The 16648-nt window shown below is 38.0% G+C and overlaps 1 protein-coding gene across 1 annotated transcript; it reads right to left on the bottom strand.

Annotated features, from left to right (window-relative positions):
- Positions 1–11023: 11023 nt before the first annotated feature.
- On the bottom strand, positions 11024–11710 carry LOC116253247 (uncharacterized). The gene has a single exon (XM_031628013.1). It carries the CDS (start codon positions 11708–11710, stop codon positions 11024–11026), a length of 687 nt encoding a protein of 228 aa, XP_031483873.1.
- Positions 11711–16648: the final 4938 nt, after the last annotated feature.

The following is a 16648-nucleotide window of genomic DNA, read 5'->3' as shown; positions in this document are numbered from 1 at the left end:
ACTCGACTAATGCTAGAGAAGTCTGGCAAGATTTGAAAGAGCGCTTCACACAAAGTCTTGCTCCCCGGATTTTCCAAATCCAAAGTTCCATATGTCGTCTACAACAAGATACTATGTCCATTGCGTCATATTATACTAAACTAAAAGCTCTTTGGGATGAACTTGGTTCCTACTCTCTCATCCCTATTTGTTCTTGTGGTGCCATGAAGGCATATTCGGATCAAATTCAAATGGAGTGTGTCATGCAATTTCTTATGGGTCTAAATGACTCATACAATTCCGTTAGAGGGCAGATTCTACTTATTGACCCTCTTCCAAATATCAATAAAGTCTATGCTATGGTACTACAAGAAGAAAAGCAACGGGAAGCACGATTTTCAAGTTCTACAAATGAAGGAACCGCTGCCCTAGCTATCATGAAAATCAATCAAGAAAAGAGGTTCCAATGGGAGAATGGTGCTGGTTTCCAACGAAACAAAGGAGGACAACAAACCAGACCAATCTGTAGTTTTTGCCAAGGTGTTGGACACATTAAAGAGAAATGATTCAAGCTGATTGGGTACCCACCAGGCCATCGTCTTTATGATCCAAGATTTAAGCAAAATATTGCAGGCAACGTCAGTCAAAACCAGACCAAACCAGATCTGAAACCCAGCTTTTCTAATGACGTCTTTGGTCAAGACAGTGGAGGACACTATACTAGGAGCATTGCGCCAGCCTTCACCATTGAACAATATCATAGACTTCTATCTTTGGTGAAGGATCAACCGGCCAACATCAATTTTGCAGGTAATATAGCTCACACAGTAACAATGACTCAACTAATTTACATTCTCTTAGTTGGATTATTGATTCGGGAGCCAGTCGACATATATGCTCTAATCCACATGCACTCCATGAGTTAAAAATGTGTAATGTACCTGTGACGTTACCAAATGGAAGAACTCTCCTAGTTCATCAAATGGGCAAAATATCTATGTCGTCTTTTGAAATGGACAATGTGTTATGCATACCATCATTTAAAGTCAATTTGCTCTCTGTTAGTGAACTTACTAGAAACTTAAAGTGTTCTGTAAATTTTTTTTCTGATCATTGTGTTATCCAGGACCTGGCATCGAAGATGACGATTGGTCGGGGTGAGGTGAAAGGCGGCCTTTATGTTCTCCAACAAGAACCAACTTGTGCTTATACCTATTTTTCCCTTTCTTCGCATGAACTTTGGCATAAGAGATTAGGTCATATTTCATCTTCTCGTTTGAAATTAGTGAACAAAAATTTAGATTTGAGTCTTGTTTTGAAAAATGATCATATGTGTGATGTGTGCCATCGTGCAAAACAGACACGACTTAAGTTTGATTTGAGTGATATTTCTACAACTCATCCTTTTGATTTGATTCATTGTGATATTTAGGGCCCTTACTCCCAATCCACTATTTCTGGTGCCTACTATTTTTTTAGTATTGTAGATGACTTTTCCCGTGCCACATGGATTTTCTTAATGAGGCATAAGTTTGAAGCACTTCATGTCATCAAAAAATTTTTCGCCTTAATCAAAACCCAATTTAATTGCCAAATTAAATCTTTACGATCCGATAATGGGACTGAGTTTTTCTCACTCGAAATGAAAGAATTTTTACAAAATCAAGGGACTACCCATCAACATAGTTGTGTTGCTACACCACAACAAAACGGTGTAGTAGAGCGTAAACATAGACACCTCCTCGAGGTTGCTAGGGCTCTTCGATTTGAATCGAACCTTCCTATACGATTTTGGGGGGAATGCATTTTAACGGCTGCCTATTTGATAAATCGTATCCCTTCTTTAAAACTTGATGGAAAAACCCCTTTTGAAAGATTGTTTAAGAAAAAGCCCAATATTAAACATTTGAAAATTTTTTGGTCGCTATGCTACGCCACTAACACCAGTCACAAAAAGGATAAATTCGAGCCTCGGGCATCCAAATGCATATTTATTGGATATCCCGAGGGGCAAAAAGCATACAAGTTGTATGATATAGAAACTCACAAAGTATTTTCTAGTCGAGACGTTGTGTTTTACGAACATATTTTTCCTTTTCAAAACAGGAAGAATGACAAAAATAATATTGTTTTACTCATACCTTACAACCATGATGAAGTTAACTATCAAGACGATGCCAATGGAACGTTTCTTAGTACACCACTAGATACAACCCACTTAGAGATCGAAGAACCTTTGAATCTTGATAGAGAACGTCTAGAAGAACCTACTTTACCCACCAATTCCAACCCGTCTTTTGATCAAGATCCAAATCCAACACCCGGATCCATTAGACAACAAGAAGACTTCATTGTATCCTTAAATTCCAACGAGCCAAACTCTTCTCTTGATCCAAATCAGACTTCCGGACCCATTAGGAGATCCGCTCGAGTTAGAAAGCCCACAACTTGGTTGAATGACTACTTTTGTACCCTCGTCGCCTCACCTTCAACCAATAGCCCTCTCATGTCAGGTCGCAAACAAGGAACAAGGTATGAGTTGAACAAGTTTATCTCTTTTCAACGTTTTTCTAATAGACATTTTGTGTTTCTCACCTCTCTTATGTCTAAATCTGAGCCTCAAAAGTATGAAGAAGCTGTGCAGTACAAGGAATGGCAAGATGCCATGGATTGCGAAATTCGTGCCCTTCAAGAGAATAAAACTTGGACCATTACGACGCTTCCAAAGGGAGTGAAACCAATTGGGAGCAAATGGGTCTACAAAATCAAGTTGAGATCGGATGGATCTATTGAACGATATAAAGCTCGTTTGGTAGCTAAAGGATACTCTTAACAAGAGGGGCTGGACTACAACGAAACTTTTGCACCAGTTGCAAAGATGGTAACGGTACGTACCTTTCTCACCATTGCAGCTAATCAAGATTGGATCATGTGCCAAATGGATGTTAATAATGCATTCTTGCATGGAGACTTGCTTGAAGAAGTATATATGCAAATGCCACAAGGATATGCAAAACAGGGGGAAAATCAGGTATGTAAATTGCACAAATCTCTTTATGGATTGAAACAATCCCCAAGAAATTGGTTTTACAAGCTCTCAACTTCTCTTGAAGAATATGGGTTCACGCAATCCAAAGCTGATCATACATTATTCACATTTAGAAGCGGTAAAACTTTTATTGCTATCCTAATATATGTTGATGATTTATTAATTGCGGGTAACACAGAAAAGGCAGTTGACAATTTCAAAATTTTCTTATGCAAAAAGTTTCACATGAAAGATTTGGGCAAACCTAAATATTTTCTAAGAATTGAAATTGCTCGCTCAGCCAAAAGTATATATATTTCCCAACAAAAATATGCAACTGACATAATTCATGAAGCAGGTCTTTTGGGAGCAAAACCGGCCGATACTCCTATGGAACAAAAGCATAATTTAGAGATCGAACAAGGAGAATTCATTAAGGATCCAACTCAATACCGTCGACTTGTTGGGAGGCTAATATATTTGAGCATTACTCGGCCGGACATACAATATGCTGTACATGTGTTCAGTCGATTCATGCAGCAACCCAGACTACCACATCTACAAGCAGCATTCCGTGTCATTCGCTACCTAAAAAAGCATCCTGGTCAAGGCATTCTTATGAACAAAGAAAACAATATGCAATTAAGTGCTTTCTGCGATTCAGATTGGGCCGCGTGTCAACAAACACGACGTTCTGTCACCGGTTATTGTGTTTTTCTTGGATCAGTACCTATATCTTGGAAGACAAAGAAACAAAACACGGTATCCAGATCATCTGCAGAAGCAGAATACAGATCCATGGCAAATCTAGTATGTGAGATTACATGGTTAAGATATCTATTACATGACATGGGTTTCAGTCAAATATCGCCTATAACAGTATATTGTAACAATCAAGCTGCATTACACATTGCTGCGAATCCAGTGTTTCATGAACGGACAAAACACATCGAACTTGACTGTCATGTTGTACGAGAGAAACTGCTATCTTCTCTCACGTTCTCCATGAAGGAATTCCACAAAAGTTCACGGCATGTTCTGATCCTCAAGCTCTTTGCTTTGATCTCTAAATGATGAATGCCCATCAAGGCACACGACACCCTAGCCACATATTCTTCATGATATGAAGATGGTCCAACGGCCGACAAAATGTCGGTGGAACATAGGACCCACCCACGTGAAGAAAATTGACATCGCCTCTTGGCTCTTTAGAGGATGCAAGTGAAAAGAAAGAAGCTTTAGTTTCCTCTATCTGGTGAGTCGGCTAAAGAGGCGACCACGTACACCACCTTAACTGAAAGCCTGTCAGTAAACAAGTTTGGTCTCTAGTTAATGGGGGTGAGACAATAAATGGGCATTTTCGGTAAAGTAGATTTGATGAATCTACCTCAATTTTTGAACCAAATTTATGAAAGATCCACTTAGTGTTCCTGCTGTTAAACGAACGACTCCTTTGAGCAATTCTATTTTCTCCATTTCGAGGGAGGACGTGACATTGTGTCTATGAGGGAGTGAAGCACACTCATGTTTGTTCTAACTCCAAACATACACCACTGTTTCAATTCCCATGGTATTGTCCTGCTAAGGCTTTGCAGTAGCTCACCGTCTCCTGCAAAAAGGAAAAAGAATGGAAGAACTCATTTAAGAGCTCGATATATTAGGGTTGCCAGCTTTGTCAATCATGATTTAAAATGTAAAACGGTCATCACTGTTTGTACAAAGCTGATGCTCTAAGTGTATGTACAACTTGAAGTTGCAGAGGTATACATGTGCACAAGTCAAACCAAGTTGCTTGTTCGGACCGAACACATGCCCCCGGCCCCCTTACATGTCATGAGTCCTCCTGCTGGTGGGTCCCACTCACCGGAGGGGCACGGAACATGTGTTCGGTCGAACACATAACCTTGAGGATTTGAAAGTGGTTTATGTAGGGTTTATACAGTGGCAGGACTAGAATTTTTTGGCTGAGAGGCACTTTGACTTTGATTCACTGACCCAGGTCTGATGTGGGAACGATATGCGACTGGATCTCGGTCTACTTTTACTGCAGTTGGATTTTGGAAGAGGCCCACACTGTAGCTCCACTACTGGGTCTGGGTCTCGGACATCAAACTCTTTTGAAAGCGAAAAAACAGCTTTGGGACAATATGATCCAAAAAAGAATGTTAGACCGATGATGAAGAAGGCATAGACTAGTGGATCGAAGTAAAGTGGCTTGAGGAGAGAAAGGGGCCAGCAAAAGGGAACAAATTATTGTGTCAAATCCATGTGCTGTGATATCATTGTCCTTCATGAATGGATAGAGGCGAGTCTGGACATATTCATAAAAGATGGGTTGTTCTTTTCATGCATCAAAAGGCTCTTGGTGAAGCATCGCGCTCTGATTTGTGGATCACACCACAAGATTTGGCTGCTCCTGCAGCATCTTCAATGACAATTCAAGCGAGTACAGGAAGATATGATGCTATCTATAGATTCCATTGAGCTCAAATGCATGGAACTGGTTTTTTTTTTTTTCTTTAATCTTAGGAAAGGACAACAGCAGCATTATTGGAGTAGAAGCGCTATTTGTATGTATACAATTCTATCAGTTACAAACTTAACCTTATGATATTTCACTAAAGTTTAACCTACTTAATTAAATTTTTGAGCTGGTTTACATGACCAAGCGTACGAGTTGCTCATGTGATGATACTTTTAAGTGAAATTTTTGAGCTGGTTAGTTTACAAGACCAAGCATACAAGCTACTCATGCATACAAGTACTCAAGCGTATCAGTTGTTTTTCTTTTTCCAGCAAGATAAACTTTGTTGAAAACATAATTTCCAGTGTCAAAAAACAGTTTGATAGAAGAATATAATATGCAGCTAATTGTTTTTGTGGGTCTCTTGGATATATATTCAGAGGAAAAAATTAAGTGCATAGTGTTGTAACTAATAATTGAAATTTGAAAAGCTAAACCAATTTCTTGACATCTACAAGCAAATATGGGGTGTACACCACTTATAGCATCTGGCCGGCTTTTGGAAGTCTCAGTTACAAATAATTTTGAAGGTTCAAATTTATGGCTAGGTCTAAAAAGAATGTTAAAATACGATACATTAATTGGATTTGTGAGAATTTAAAATCAATAAACTTAAACAGTTTTGAATATATCAAAACTTTGGGGGTCATGAAATTCAGTATGTGCCTGCCTCGTTTCACGCGTGATTTATTTTCAGACTTATAGATTTGAGCCTTCTGAGTCTATTACAGAGTCTAAAAAGAATGTTAAAATACGATACATTAATTGGATTTGTGAGAATTTAAAATCAATAATCTTAAACAGTTTTAAATATATCAAAACTTTGGGGGTCCTGAAATTCAGTATGTGCCTGCCTCGTTTCACGCGTGATTTATTTTCAGACTTATAGATTTGAGCCTTCTGAGTCTATTACAGAGTCTAAAAAGAATGTTAAAATACGATACATTAATTGGATTTGTGAGAATTTAAAATCAATAATCTTAAACAGTTTTAAATATATCAAAACTTTGGGGGTCCTGAAATTCAGTATGTGCCTGCCTCGTTTCACGCGTGATTTATTTTCAGACTTATAGATTTGAGCCTTCTGAGTCTATTACAGAGCCAGATTTTTAAAAATGCCTACAAATTTGGCCAGACTGACTAGACGGTGTTGGGCAGCTGAAATATGAAGGAGGGATGCTGCGGCAATATATATATATATATATATATATATATATATATATATATATATATATATATATATAGTGGATCAGGTATAATACCGGCTGTAAATTCCAAGGAAATTGACGATCATAAAGACAAATGTAAATATAAAAGCTAAGTTTTTTTTTTTTCTTTTCAGCTAAGAGCTCATTTTCCTAATGCATTATCTAGATTAATGGAGTTTAGCTTGCTTGTTCTTTTCATGGTGCTGATCTCACTTGTTTTTTTGTTTATGAGTGTCGTGGCTGACTGTCCGCCTCATAAGTTCTCAAGCTAAATCATATCGGTTTGGAACATAAGCAACCCTCAAGATTTTTCAGAATCCCTGATTATGATCATCTCAAGTAGGAAATTGCTTCTATTTTCTTTTCTAGAGTGCGTTTTCATTTCACTACTTCTACTCGTTGATCTTTTAAGCTAATTAAGCTGTATATTGATCAGACACTAGGAAAGATGAACCTTATTCTACATACCAGGAAAACCCCAAAAAAAAAAACACAAAAACAAAAGTGCTCGTCTTTTTCGAAACTGTGCATCTAAAATCTAGAAAGAAGATATCCTTGAAAAGAAAAGGAGATATAAAAGAAAAAACCAAGTGTCCCATATGATAGTGATGAAGTAGTCCATATGACGGTGATGGTACATGAGAAAGAGCCTGCTAGCTTGTAACATGCTAAAGTTTGGCATATTCCATGACACACTAAAAGCATCTGATCAGCTGTAAATAACAAAGTTGCATGGCCCCATTTCTCCATGCCCATGCAATGTAAAGAACCAGGTTTTCAGAGAAAGAAGAAAAGAAGAGCAACGTCATGTGCCTTCTCGTGATTGACAATGATAGAAGACGTCTTGTTCTAAACACCTCACAGTTGTAAACAACATTCCAAGTACTATTATTACTGTTGTTACCTTGAATGACATTCCCTGCTGGCTCTTGTCAAAGTCAGGCATTTCCATTCGATTTTCTTCATCTTCTTTCATGTTGGTAGGTGACGAAAAGAATTATTGTGGATTGACTGAAGAATCTGCGTGCAGTCGTATGTATGGACCATACGTGAAAGTAGCAGTTCTGCGAGAGAATAATATTTAAGGATATTTTTTCTGTTTTGAATGGTATTTCTCTATGAGTTCATCTTGTTGGATAGTTTTTTTTGCACTCTTTTTATTTGTTTAATAGTGGGTAGTGCAGCAACTTGAACTTGTGGGCTACAGACTGCACAACAGTCAGAGGGCATGTGTGGTCAGTTGCCCACATACTTAAATAGAAATTTCTTATTTACATATCGGTTGACCCTAATTTTTTCATATTTATATATAGGCCTTTGGTGGCAAGGCAATTTTATTTGTGTTTTCTTTCTTCAATCATGTTTCTTTTCGTTTTATATTAACATTAGCTAGCTTATATTCTTTACACCAAAAAATCGTGGTCTAGAATTCGGAAACATCTGGGCCCAAAAAGCAATATGAAACTTAGAGGAAAAAAGTGACAAGCTTTGGTATATTTATTAAAAAGTGCTTAAACTAATGGTTGAAATTTACAATTAACCACTTGATATTATAAAATAATTTGAAACACACTCCTTACCAATGAAAAGCATTAAGATATATTAAAAAAAAACATTTACCCCGAATAAAAACTACCTTTGAGAGATTTTTTTTTTCAATATCGAACATTTTGTAGCTGGTTCCTATGCAGTTCTGCCTTACATATAAGTATCGAAAGTGAGGACAGCTACTTGTAATTTTCTTCAAATATATAAAAAGTAAAAAAAAACACTATTTAACGGTAAATCCTGCTATTTGCTAAGTATTCCTGTAAATTCAAGCTTGTCATGAACATATGCGCATGGGAAATGCGCCTGTAAATTTTAGTTAGCCCCATGTTAGGTCTATACCAAAATCATAGTCGCAAATTTTAATATTCATAAACCGTTTAAATGTATTTGATTCACAATTTAATATCTCCGTACTAATTTAAGAAAAGTATCCCGTCTATGGTGCCAATGCCTTCGAGATTTTATGATATTTCTCCAAAGAATAATAACTTTTAAAATAGAGGAAAAATTGCTCTAAAACGTGAATCGTTTGCAGTAAGTACTCGTTCCACCTGAAACAAAGTAAAGTTTTGGTTACGAGCTGAATAAAGTCTGATCATATCAACCTGATTTGGACTGCTCTGACCAATTCGGGTTCCTAGGCAAACATCTGGCTTGATACTGACACGGACCCATGGCTTGACCAGGGTCTGCTTCCAAGCCGTGCCACGCGATCTTGCTTTACGTGCAACAATTGGCCTCGTAGTTTGACTCTTGTGAAGCAATGGAGTACCAAAGAGGCTGGAAACGCAGACAGTGACTTGATGGGTGCACCGAAAGTTAATGAAATTCAACAATATGCGTCGGCTCTCACAGTTGAATGTTTTAAACGCATCTTTTACGGTGAAAATGAAAGCAGGCAGCCCATGCCCAATGACTGTGACCCAAGTGCTAAAGTTGAAGGCCTTCAAGATTCATTTACCGTGAAAACGAAAGGACAATGAGCAAAGTTTATTACCTTGTAAAGGCTGTTAATAATAAGATTATCAATTAGATTTTTATGGGTGTTATTTTTTTGAATTATAAATGTTAAGTATACGACACTTGATAGCCGACCCGATAACTTGTCAAGCTAGCCCGAGTTGGCTCGACGGTACTCGATTATAGTTTTTTATTATTATTTTTATTTTTACAATGATATATATTTTTATTATAATTAACTGTATTTATGTATTATTTTATATTTAAAAATATATTTTTTTTATTTTAACCGAACCGGACCAAGGTTAGGAAAAGGCTGAGGAACTTGATTCACAGTCTTCAGCTGGACAACTGAAACAGTTTTGTAGTTTTTCTCCGTATAAAATGTCATATAACAATTGTCAGTGGAATCAAAAGTCATCCGCTCATAATACATCAAAATTTGATGGCAATTAATCATGATTTTGTAAAAAGAATATGCCATTTTAACTCAGCAAATGGGGGTTATTAACTTACCACCAGACAAAGGGAGAGAGGGACATATATATCCCTTTTCTAAAACCCTAAGGCACACTTGGCAAGGTTAAAACTTATTATTTTAACCAAGTTCTTTGTGTTAATAGGGGATATAGCACAATTAGTTAGGTCAATGGCTGATAGGCAGTTAATTACTGGCTCAAATCTCGGTGGTAGCCACTGATGTATGCTAAGGCCGTGGAAGTGGAGGAACAGCCTCGTGCCTTGAATTTTTCCTTTCCTATAAATTTCTTAATGCATGTCCGACTTTGTCTACATAAAAGTAAAACTCAAAGGTTCAAGATAGGAAGCAGGCACATGAATTCATCGATGCACGATGGTGTCCCCATCGATTTTCAAACGCTGACAAATGGGTCAATAAATTGTTTTCAATTGGAGGCCCCATTTTCCTGTTGGCGGCGGCTTGAGAGCTTGCGGAATGGAAAGAAAAGCGTTCACCATGTTCAAAGTAATAGTCTAATCAGATTACAAATCACACATGTTCAAGGTAAAATAGGTACACAATTATAGCCACAACCAATCAATGATGTACTAACAATGGCATTATTCTTATGACAGCTGCATCATCATGATCATAATGGAGGACTGCAATTTTGGTATACTTCATTTTCTGAAATACCTTCTCAAAAGAAAGAAGTTTTTGTAGAAACACACTAACACTGAAGCATGCTTTTGTAAAAGCAGGATTTGTAAATATGATTTATAATAATTTGCCGCATAATTCGGCCAACGACCTACCAGTTATGTATTAACAACTGCATTATTTTCTTGTCATAGTCGCCACCAAGTTTGGTGGTCTCACCTTTTTGGGCACGTTCATATGCCCGCACAAGCGGCAGCAGAAGAAACTAGAAGCAATGAGAGCAGGAAGAAAGAAACAAAACAGTAGGCTACAGCAAATAGTACATCCTCTTCATCATCACACCCGCAAATAGTGGCATACACGATAAGCAACCACACAGGAGGCTGAAGACTGTGTCTACTAATATGAAAATTACAGGACAAAGGAAAAATAGAACTTCAATTCATCGGAGAATAAATTTCAACCAAAAAAGTTAGAAAATCAATACTCAAGAATTTACATCACTATAAACCATTTTTTAGAAAAAAAGAAAAAAATTTGTAATCAGGTGAAAATTTACAGGGCGCGTCACTTGTCACGGAGCTTCTCAAAAAGGTAAAATTTTTGGGGGAAAAAAATAAAAATATAGATTCTTTTTAAGGAGAAAAAAAAAATCAGCCTCTACACATCGGCGACCTGCCGTTCACCGTTTTCGTCTGCCGGAAGACGTTGATAGGGCTAGAGAATGACCATCCCCGACCCTTAACTGATGCTGATCCTCCTCCTCCTCGATCTCCGCCTCCAGCGACGGCTGCCGGGTTCCTGAAGGAGTGGCTGGAGTAAGAGACGCCTACAGATCTGGATCTCCTTAATTTCGTTGCTGTTGGACTCTCCGACGGCGGCTTCGGTTCCTTCTTCGATTTATCTGGCAGCAAGAACGACCAGAGAGACCACTTCTTGCGCGGTCCCGACGGAGTTGAGGTCGGGAGCGGCTCGTCAGGCCACCTCTGGCTCACGCGCGACCTGGATCTAAGGAAAGAGATGCCGGCGACCCGGGACGATTTGCATCGGCGGAAAGGGGGCTCGGCGTCGATGAGAATGGAGATCCGGCCAACGGCCCCGATCCCGTCACGCGAAGGAGGATGTTTCGGGTGGTCGAAGGAGGAGGAGAAGGAGGAAGACGCGGAGGAGGTGGAGAGGTTCTCGGAGGAGGCGGCGCCGGAGGAAAGCAGGCATTTGCATGGGCGAGGGGCGGCGCAGTCGGGGCAGAGGAGGCGGAGGCGGTCGCTCAGGCAGTAGGCGCATACGCCGACGACTGGCTGGTACGGGTGCTTTCGGCACCTCTCCTCGAATGTCTCCATCTCCTGCTTTACCGGGAAATGACGTCTCTGGACTCTGCTTCTTCCTGGAATCCGCCGGAAGCTTCTCTTCTTCTCCTTTTTTAGGAAGAAATTCCTTCCTCGTTTGGGACTCGGCGAGTAGCGGTCTGAAAGTCCAGACTGTGGACGCTCTTATGAAACGAGGAACAGAGCTAACCATGGTTAAGAGAAGAGAAGACGTAGCTCTGGCTGTGAAGCCCCATTTCTCTCCTTCAGAGCTATACGTTCGTATGGACGACCCTATGTTAAAAGGAAACTACTGCCTTGCCATTCCGCGTGGCAACTACAAAACCACGACCGGATTCGGAGTCTATTTGGTTTTTTACCATATCTGTAATTCTCTCAAAGGGAAGGGCAATTTAAGAAGGCGGGGGGTTACCGTGGTTAAAAGTTAAGTTAAAAACGAAGGTCAACGCTGGAAGTGAGCTCTGGCGGAGGGAGCAGGACGTGCCTTATTCGGTCAGGCCCTCACGACGGGTCGAAAAGGAAATGACCAAAATCGCCCCTTCTGCACTTCCCCTGGCTCTCACGTGCCTGTGCAGCTGCAGGTGCGTCTCTTTATTGACCGTTAAATCCTTCAGATGGACGGAGGGAGATCAAGGAAGCAAGGCGCTTGTAGCGCGTGAGGCTCTAGGTGTCCGCAGTTGCGATATCGAACCGCGTTGCTCTTGCGGTCCACGCGTTCGGTGCAGAAAGTCCTGCTGGGAAGTGGGAACTGGGGAGGGCGAAGTGGAGTCGCTAATGGATCGGACTTCATCTCGGTAAAGGATTGGATATCGGATCCATTTACATGTATGTATATTTTTGGGTTAAGGGGCTCTAAAATTTTAAATCTTGAAATTTGTAGATGAGGCTATTAAACAAATAAGTATGTAGTTAGAAATTTCTAATTAAGGAGCACTAACACATCAAATTGTAGCTATTAAGAAGCAACTAATATCTAAATAATCAAATGGCGTGGACTTGATTCAGCTCGCCAAAACCTTGTTCGCGTTTGCAGAAAGGCTCGATTAGCATTGCAAGGTTTTTGCTAACCAAGCGTGAAGCAGGAGGACTCCCTAGACTCATCGAGAAACACTATTTGTATGACAGCATGTGCTTTGAGTTGTATCGTTCTTTCATGTGCACCAAGCTCGCAAACATCGCTCAATTTTGAAAAGGTACAAAAGAGTTTAGTATAATTTGTTTGCCATCATTTATATTTGCTGCCCTCTTATAGCCTTTTAAGCTGTTGATTTATCGACTTATTGTGGCTTATATTTATTTATTCATTCATTTTGTTTATAGCCCTTCTCATGCATAAAAATGGCATCGCACAAGAGTTGAGTCAAGCTCGAGCTAGGCCAGCTCAAGCTCAAGTTCGGCTTGAACTTGAGTAGAACTCCATACAATCGACACAAACTCTATTCTTTTAACTCATTCTTTGTTAAGTTTGTCTTGTTTCTTTCAACTTGTTTAACTAATATAATTGCTACTTATCTAATTATTCTCATTGTATTTCAACATTTAGTATGTAGTCGAGCTCTTATATCTCAAATTCAACTTGTTTAACATTTCAAGCATATATTTTGAACTCGAGCTTGACTTGTTTATAAAAAGTCGAGTTTTGATTAATGCGTTTGAATCGAGCTCAAGCTGGCTCAGCTCGTTCATAAATGACTCGAGTTTTTTAACAAATGAATTCGAGTCGAGTTTGAGCTGGCTAAGTGGAAGTATATATGTGCTAAATAAAGTGAAGGGCTATAATTCCCTCGATGGTCTTCTTATAATAAGGTTCACTTTCTTGTAGCACATGTTATACTTCCACAAGGCTGCCTCACCTGGCCCTTAAGTTAGAAAATTAATTTGGTTTAATGAGTTGATAACGATGCTTGATTTTCTAAAGAATGAAGGGCCACTAATCCAATTAGAAAGAGGATAATATGGAAAAGTACAATTTTGCAATTTTCAATAATACATTTAGCCCAAAGCTCCTGTTTGATAATTGTCAACAAAGTGCACAACTTACTAAAATTCTAGTAAGCACTTGAGACCAAATAAAAGATCACAACATTAAAAAGTTGACGAAAGATTTCTCCATCTAAACCCAAACTATTGCTGTGCTTTATGGGTACAGACGACATTTTTTTCTTTCAAGTGGACAATACCTTTCTCCTTTTTAAGAATTAGAGTCAATGTTTCTTTTATTTATTCAGTTTAGAGTGAACCTTGTTAACCAAGCCTCATACAACAAATGACAGCATTTGAGCCAAGTAATCCCCAGAACAAGAGCGTTTTTAGGTGTGAAACTTTAGAATTCTCTACATTATAAATAAAAGAACAGTATACAATTAATTTAATATACTATTGATCCTGGCGATGTAAATATTAGCACTTTTGACCAGGAAACATGATGAAAGGATTACCACCATGACACCAGCGGAGCTTCAGAATTTTTTTCTGGTGGGGGCACTCGTTCAATACATTTAATTTCTCTTGGGCATTTACATGTATAACAATTAAATATATCAAAACATTAACATATATGACCACTCAACTGGTGTACTACGTCGAAGATAAGTGGTCATCGGCAATATAATGCTCCGGCTAGTAATCACCGTTGCACGATACCACAACTTTGATATTGGAGTTAGGTTCCTACAGCGGCACATCCCCTCCCAGTTAGTTGACCAATAGGATCGGTCGCAGTGGAGAGAATCGGAGATACCCGAAAAGGCTGAAGCCCTTCTTTATTTCTTCTAACCTTTAAGGTCCAAAGCTGTTTCATGATTTGAATGGAAAGAGGCACACTCAAAACCACTATATATGTATATATGTTTTGGTGCTAGTACATCTTCAATTGTATATCATAATGCTAGTAAGTAGTAAAGGTTCTGTCTGCAGCTTATGTGGGCAGTAATAGAAGGGGGATGAATTTTTTGTAATAAAACAAAAAAACATGTTTTTTATAGTCATTTCTTTTTCTTCTTTTTTTCATTTTTATCTTTCAAAAAATCTTATCATTTTCTATGTGATGAGAGGTACTTTTGTCATTAGCTATACTGATGCACAAAATTTAGCGCACCACTATGACGCATATAACCAGCTTTGAGCTAATATGTGAACTTATTATATGTTAAGTTACAAGGGTATTTTAGTCATTTATAAAAAATTCATTTTGTCCTTGTTAGAGAGGAAACTATGGAGTTTGCAATGAAGGGTGTTTTTGTTATTTTCAACCACGAACTCATTCTCTCATGCAAGAAACTTAACATATAACCTGTCTGCTCTAAAGGGTCTGCCTTGGCCATTGGGTCAAGAATTCAGATATCACAAAGATTCTTTGTGTTTTTCTTTGTCCCCACAAACATTGAACTAATAATATAGATCTAAATGAACCAAAGTTTTGTGGACCTTTAGGACAAGTTCATATAACATTTTTCCTTTTTTTCTTTTTTGCTAGTTTATCTCTTTTTCTTCAAAACAAAAGAAAAAAAAAAGATAAATGCTCTTGTTCCACCCGATATGGCACTATTCCAAGGTTCAAATTCCTAGCGCAACTTCAAAAGATTAACTAATAACAATAAGTTGAAAAAAAAAAGAAAAAAAAAGGAACAAGTAAATGCTTGAGGAACCCAATTAGTCAGTTTACGCGCAGATGAAGAGACTACGGTGATTTAATTGGATTCATGTTGCAGAGTTAAATGGATATTAACTATAATGATTTTGTATAATTAAGGACGCGCAAATAAAACTAGAGTGCTGAGCTTATACTCGATGTTGTGAGATGTTCTGTTTCAAATTCAAATCTTTGTTAACATTGAAATAATAGAGAGAGAGATTATTTCACCACATAAGAGAGACCCGGACCAGAACACTCTTTAACCCAACGTTATTAGAATCAATCTGAATCAAATTGGCTCTGATTTGATTCAGTGACCGATTTGACTGTATTTTTCAACTATTATATAAATCATAACAAGGAGTTTTCGTTTTAACATACATATAAATTTTAAAAAATAAATTTGTAATATTCTTGCCCACACACATTTGATTCAGCTGAATTGCAGATCGCATGGCGTATTGGATTTGGAACCGATTTGAATCGATCACCTTTAAATTATATACATTCTTAACATTCTTGCTATCAATCTCACCTAACTATATTGCAAAGCAACCGTGCACGTTTTGTTCTTTCATTATAACAACACATTTCGGCAAAATTTCACGAAACCGCTTCTGCTGTTGATAGTTCTCCAACAAGTGGCTGGTGCGAGCAGTTGCCTGCATCGGCCTCACAAAATTTTATTTATATTCGTGTTAATAATTTGATCTATTTAATTGTTTGTATATATAAAGGAAATTTTAATAAAAAAACTCTAAAAGTATTATAAAATTAAAAAAAGTTGTTCTATGAGACATTTGAATTAAAGACTATTTATGTTTTAGTTCGAAAACCATGTAGATTTAACTTAAATCTGCTGCTAAATGATTATGATATTTCATCGTCACAAGTAAAATACCATAATCTTGTTTTAGAGTTTGTGAATGCTCTTCATTCTTATTGTGAACGTATAATCTGCTCCATTTTTGAATTTTCTAATCCATTTATAATCTATTGAATTTGATCAGCAAATTAAAGCTAATTTTACTGACTCCTTCTCTAATTAATTTCTATAAATTGCACTTTTTTTTTCTCTCTTTTCGATGACATGAATAAAGATTTCGGTCGAGTTATTTAAACGCGTTTTAGCTGAAGGATTGACGTGTTTCGAGTATTAAAATGCAAAAAACAAGGGACACCGTTTTTAGAAAAAAAGGGTAAGAAAAAGGGGACCATTTTGTAGTAAAGCTCGCAAGAAAGGACGATTTTGTAAAATGCACAAAAATACGGAGAGACCCGTTTTTCTCAGGGACATGCTAGATGATCTCCCCGGGAAG

This window comes from Nymphaea colorata, chromosome 4, assembly GCF_008831285.2.
Source record: "Nymphaea colorata isolate Beijing-Zhang1983 chromosome 4, ASM883128v2, whole genome shotgun sequence".
In the NCBI taxonomy this organism is placed as follows: Eukaryota; Viridiplantae; Streptophyta; class Magnoliopsida; order Nymphaeales; family Nymphaeaceae; genus Nymphaea; species Nymphaea colorata.
This window is presented reverse-complemented; position numbering and strand designations above follow the sequence as displayed.

Bases quoted from the DNA above. Each gene is read 5' to 3' on its own strand.
- LOC116253247 (XM_031628013.1), bottom strand. From the start codon at position 11,710: ATGGAGACATTCGAGGAGAGGTGCCGAAAGCACCCGTACCAGCCAGTC.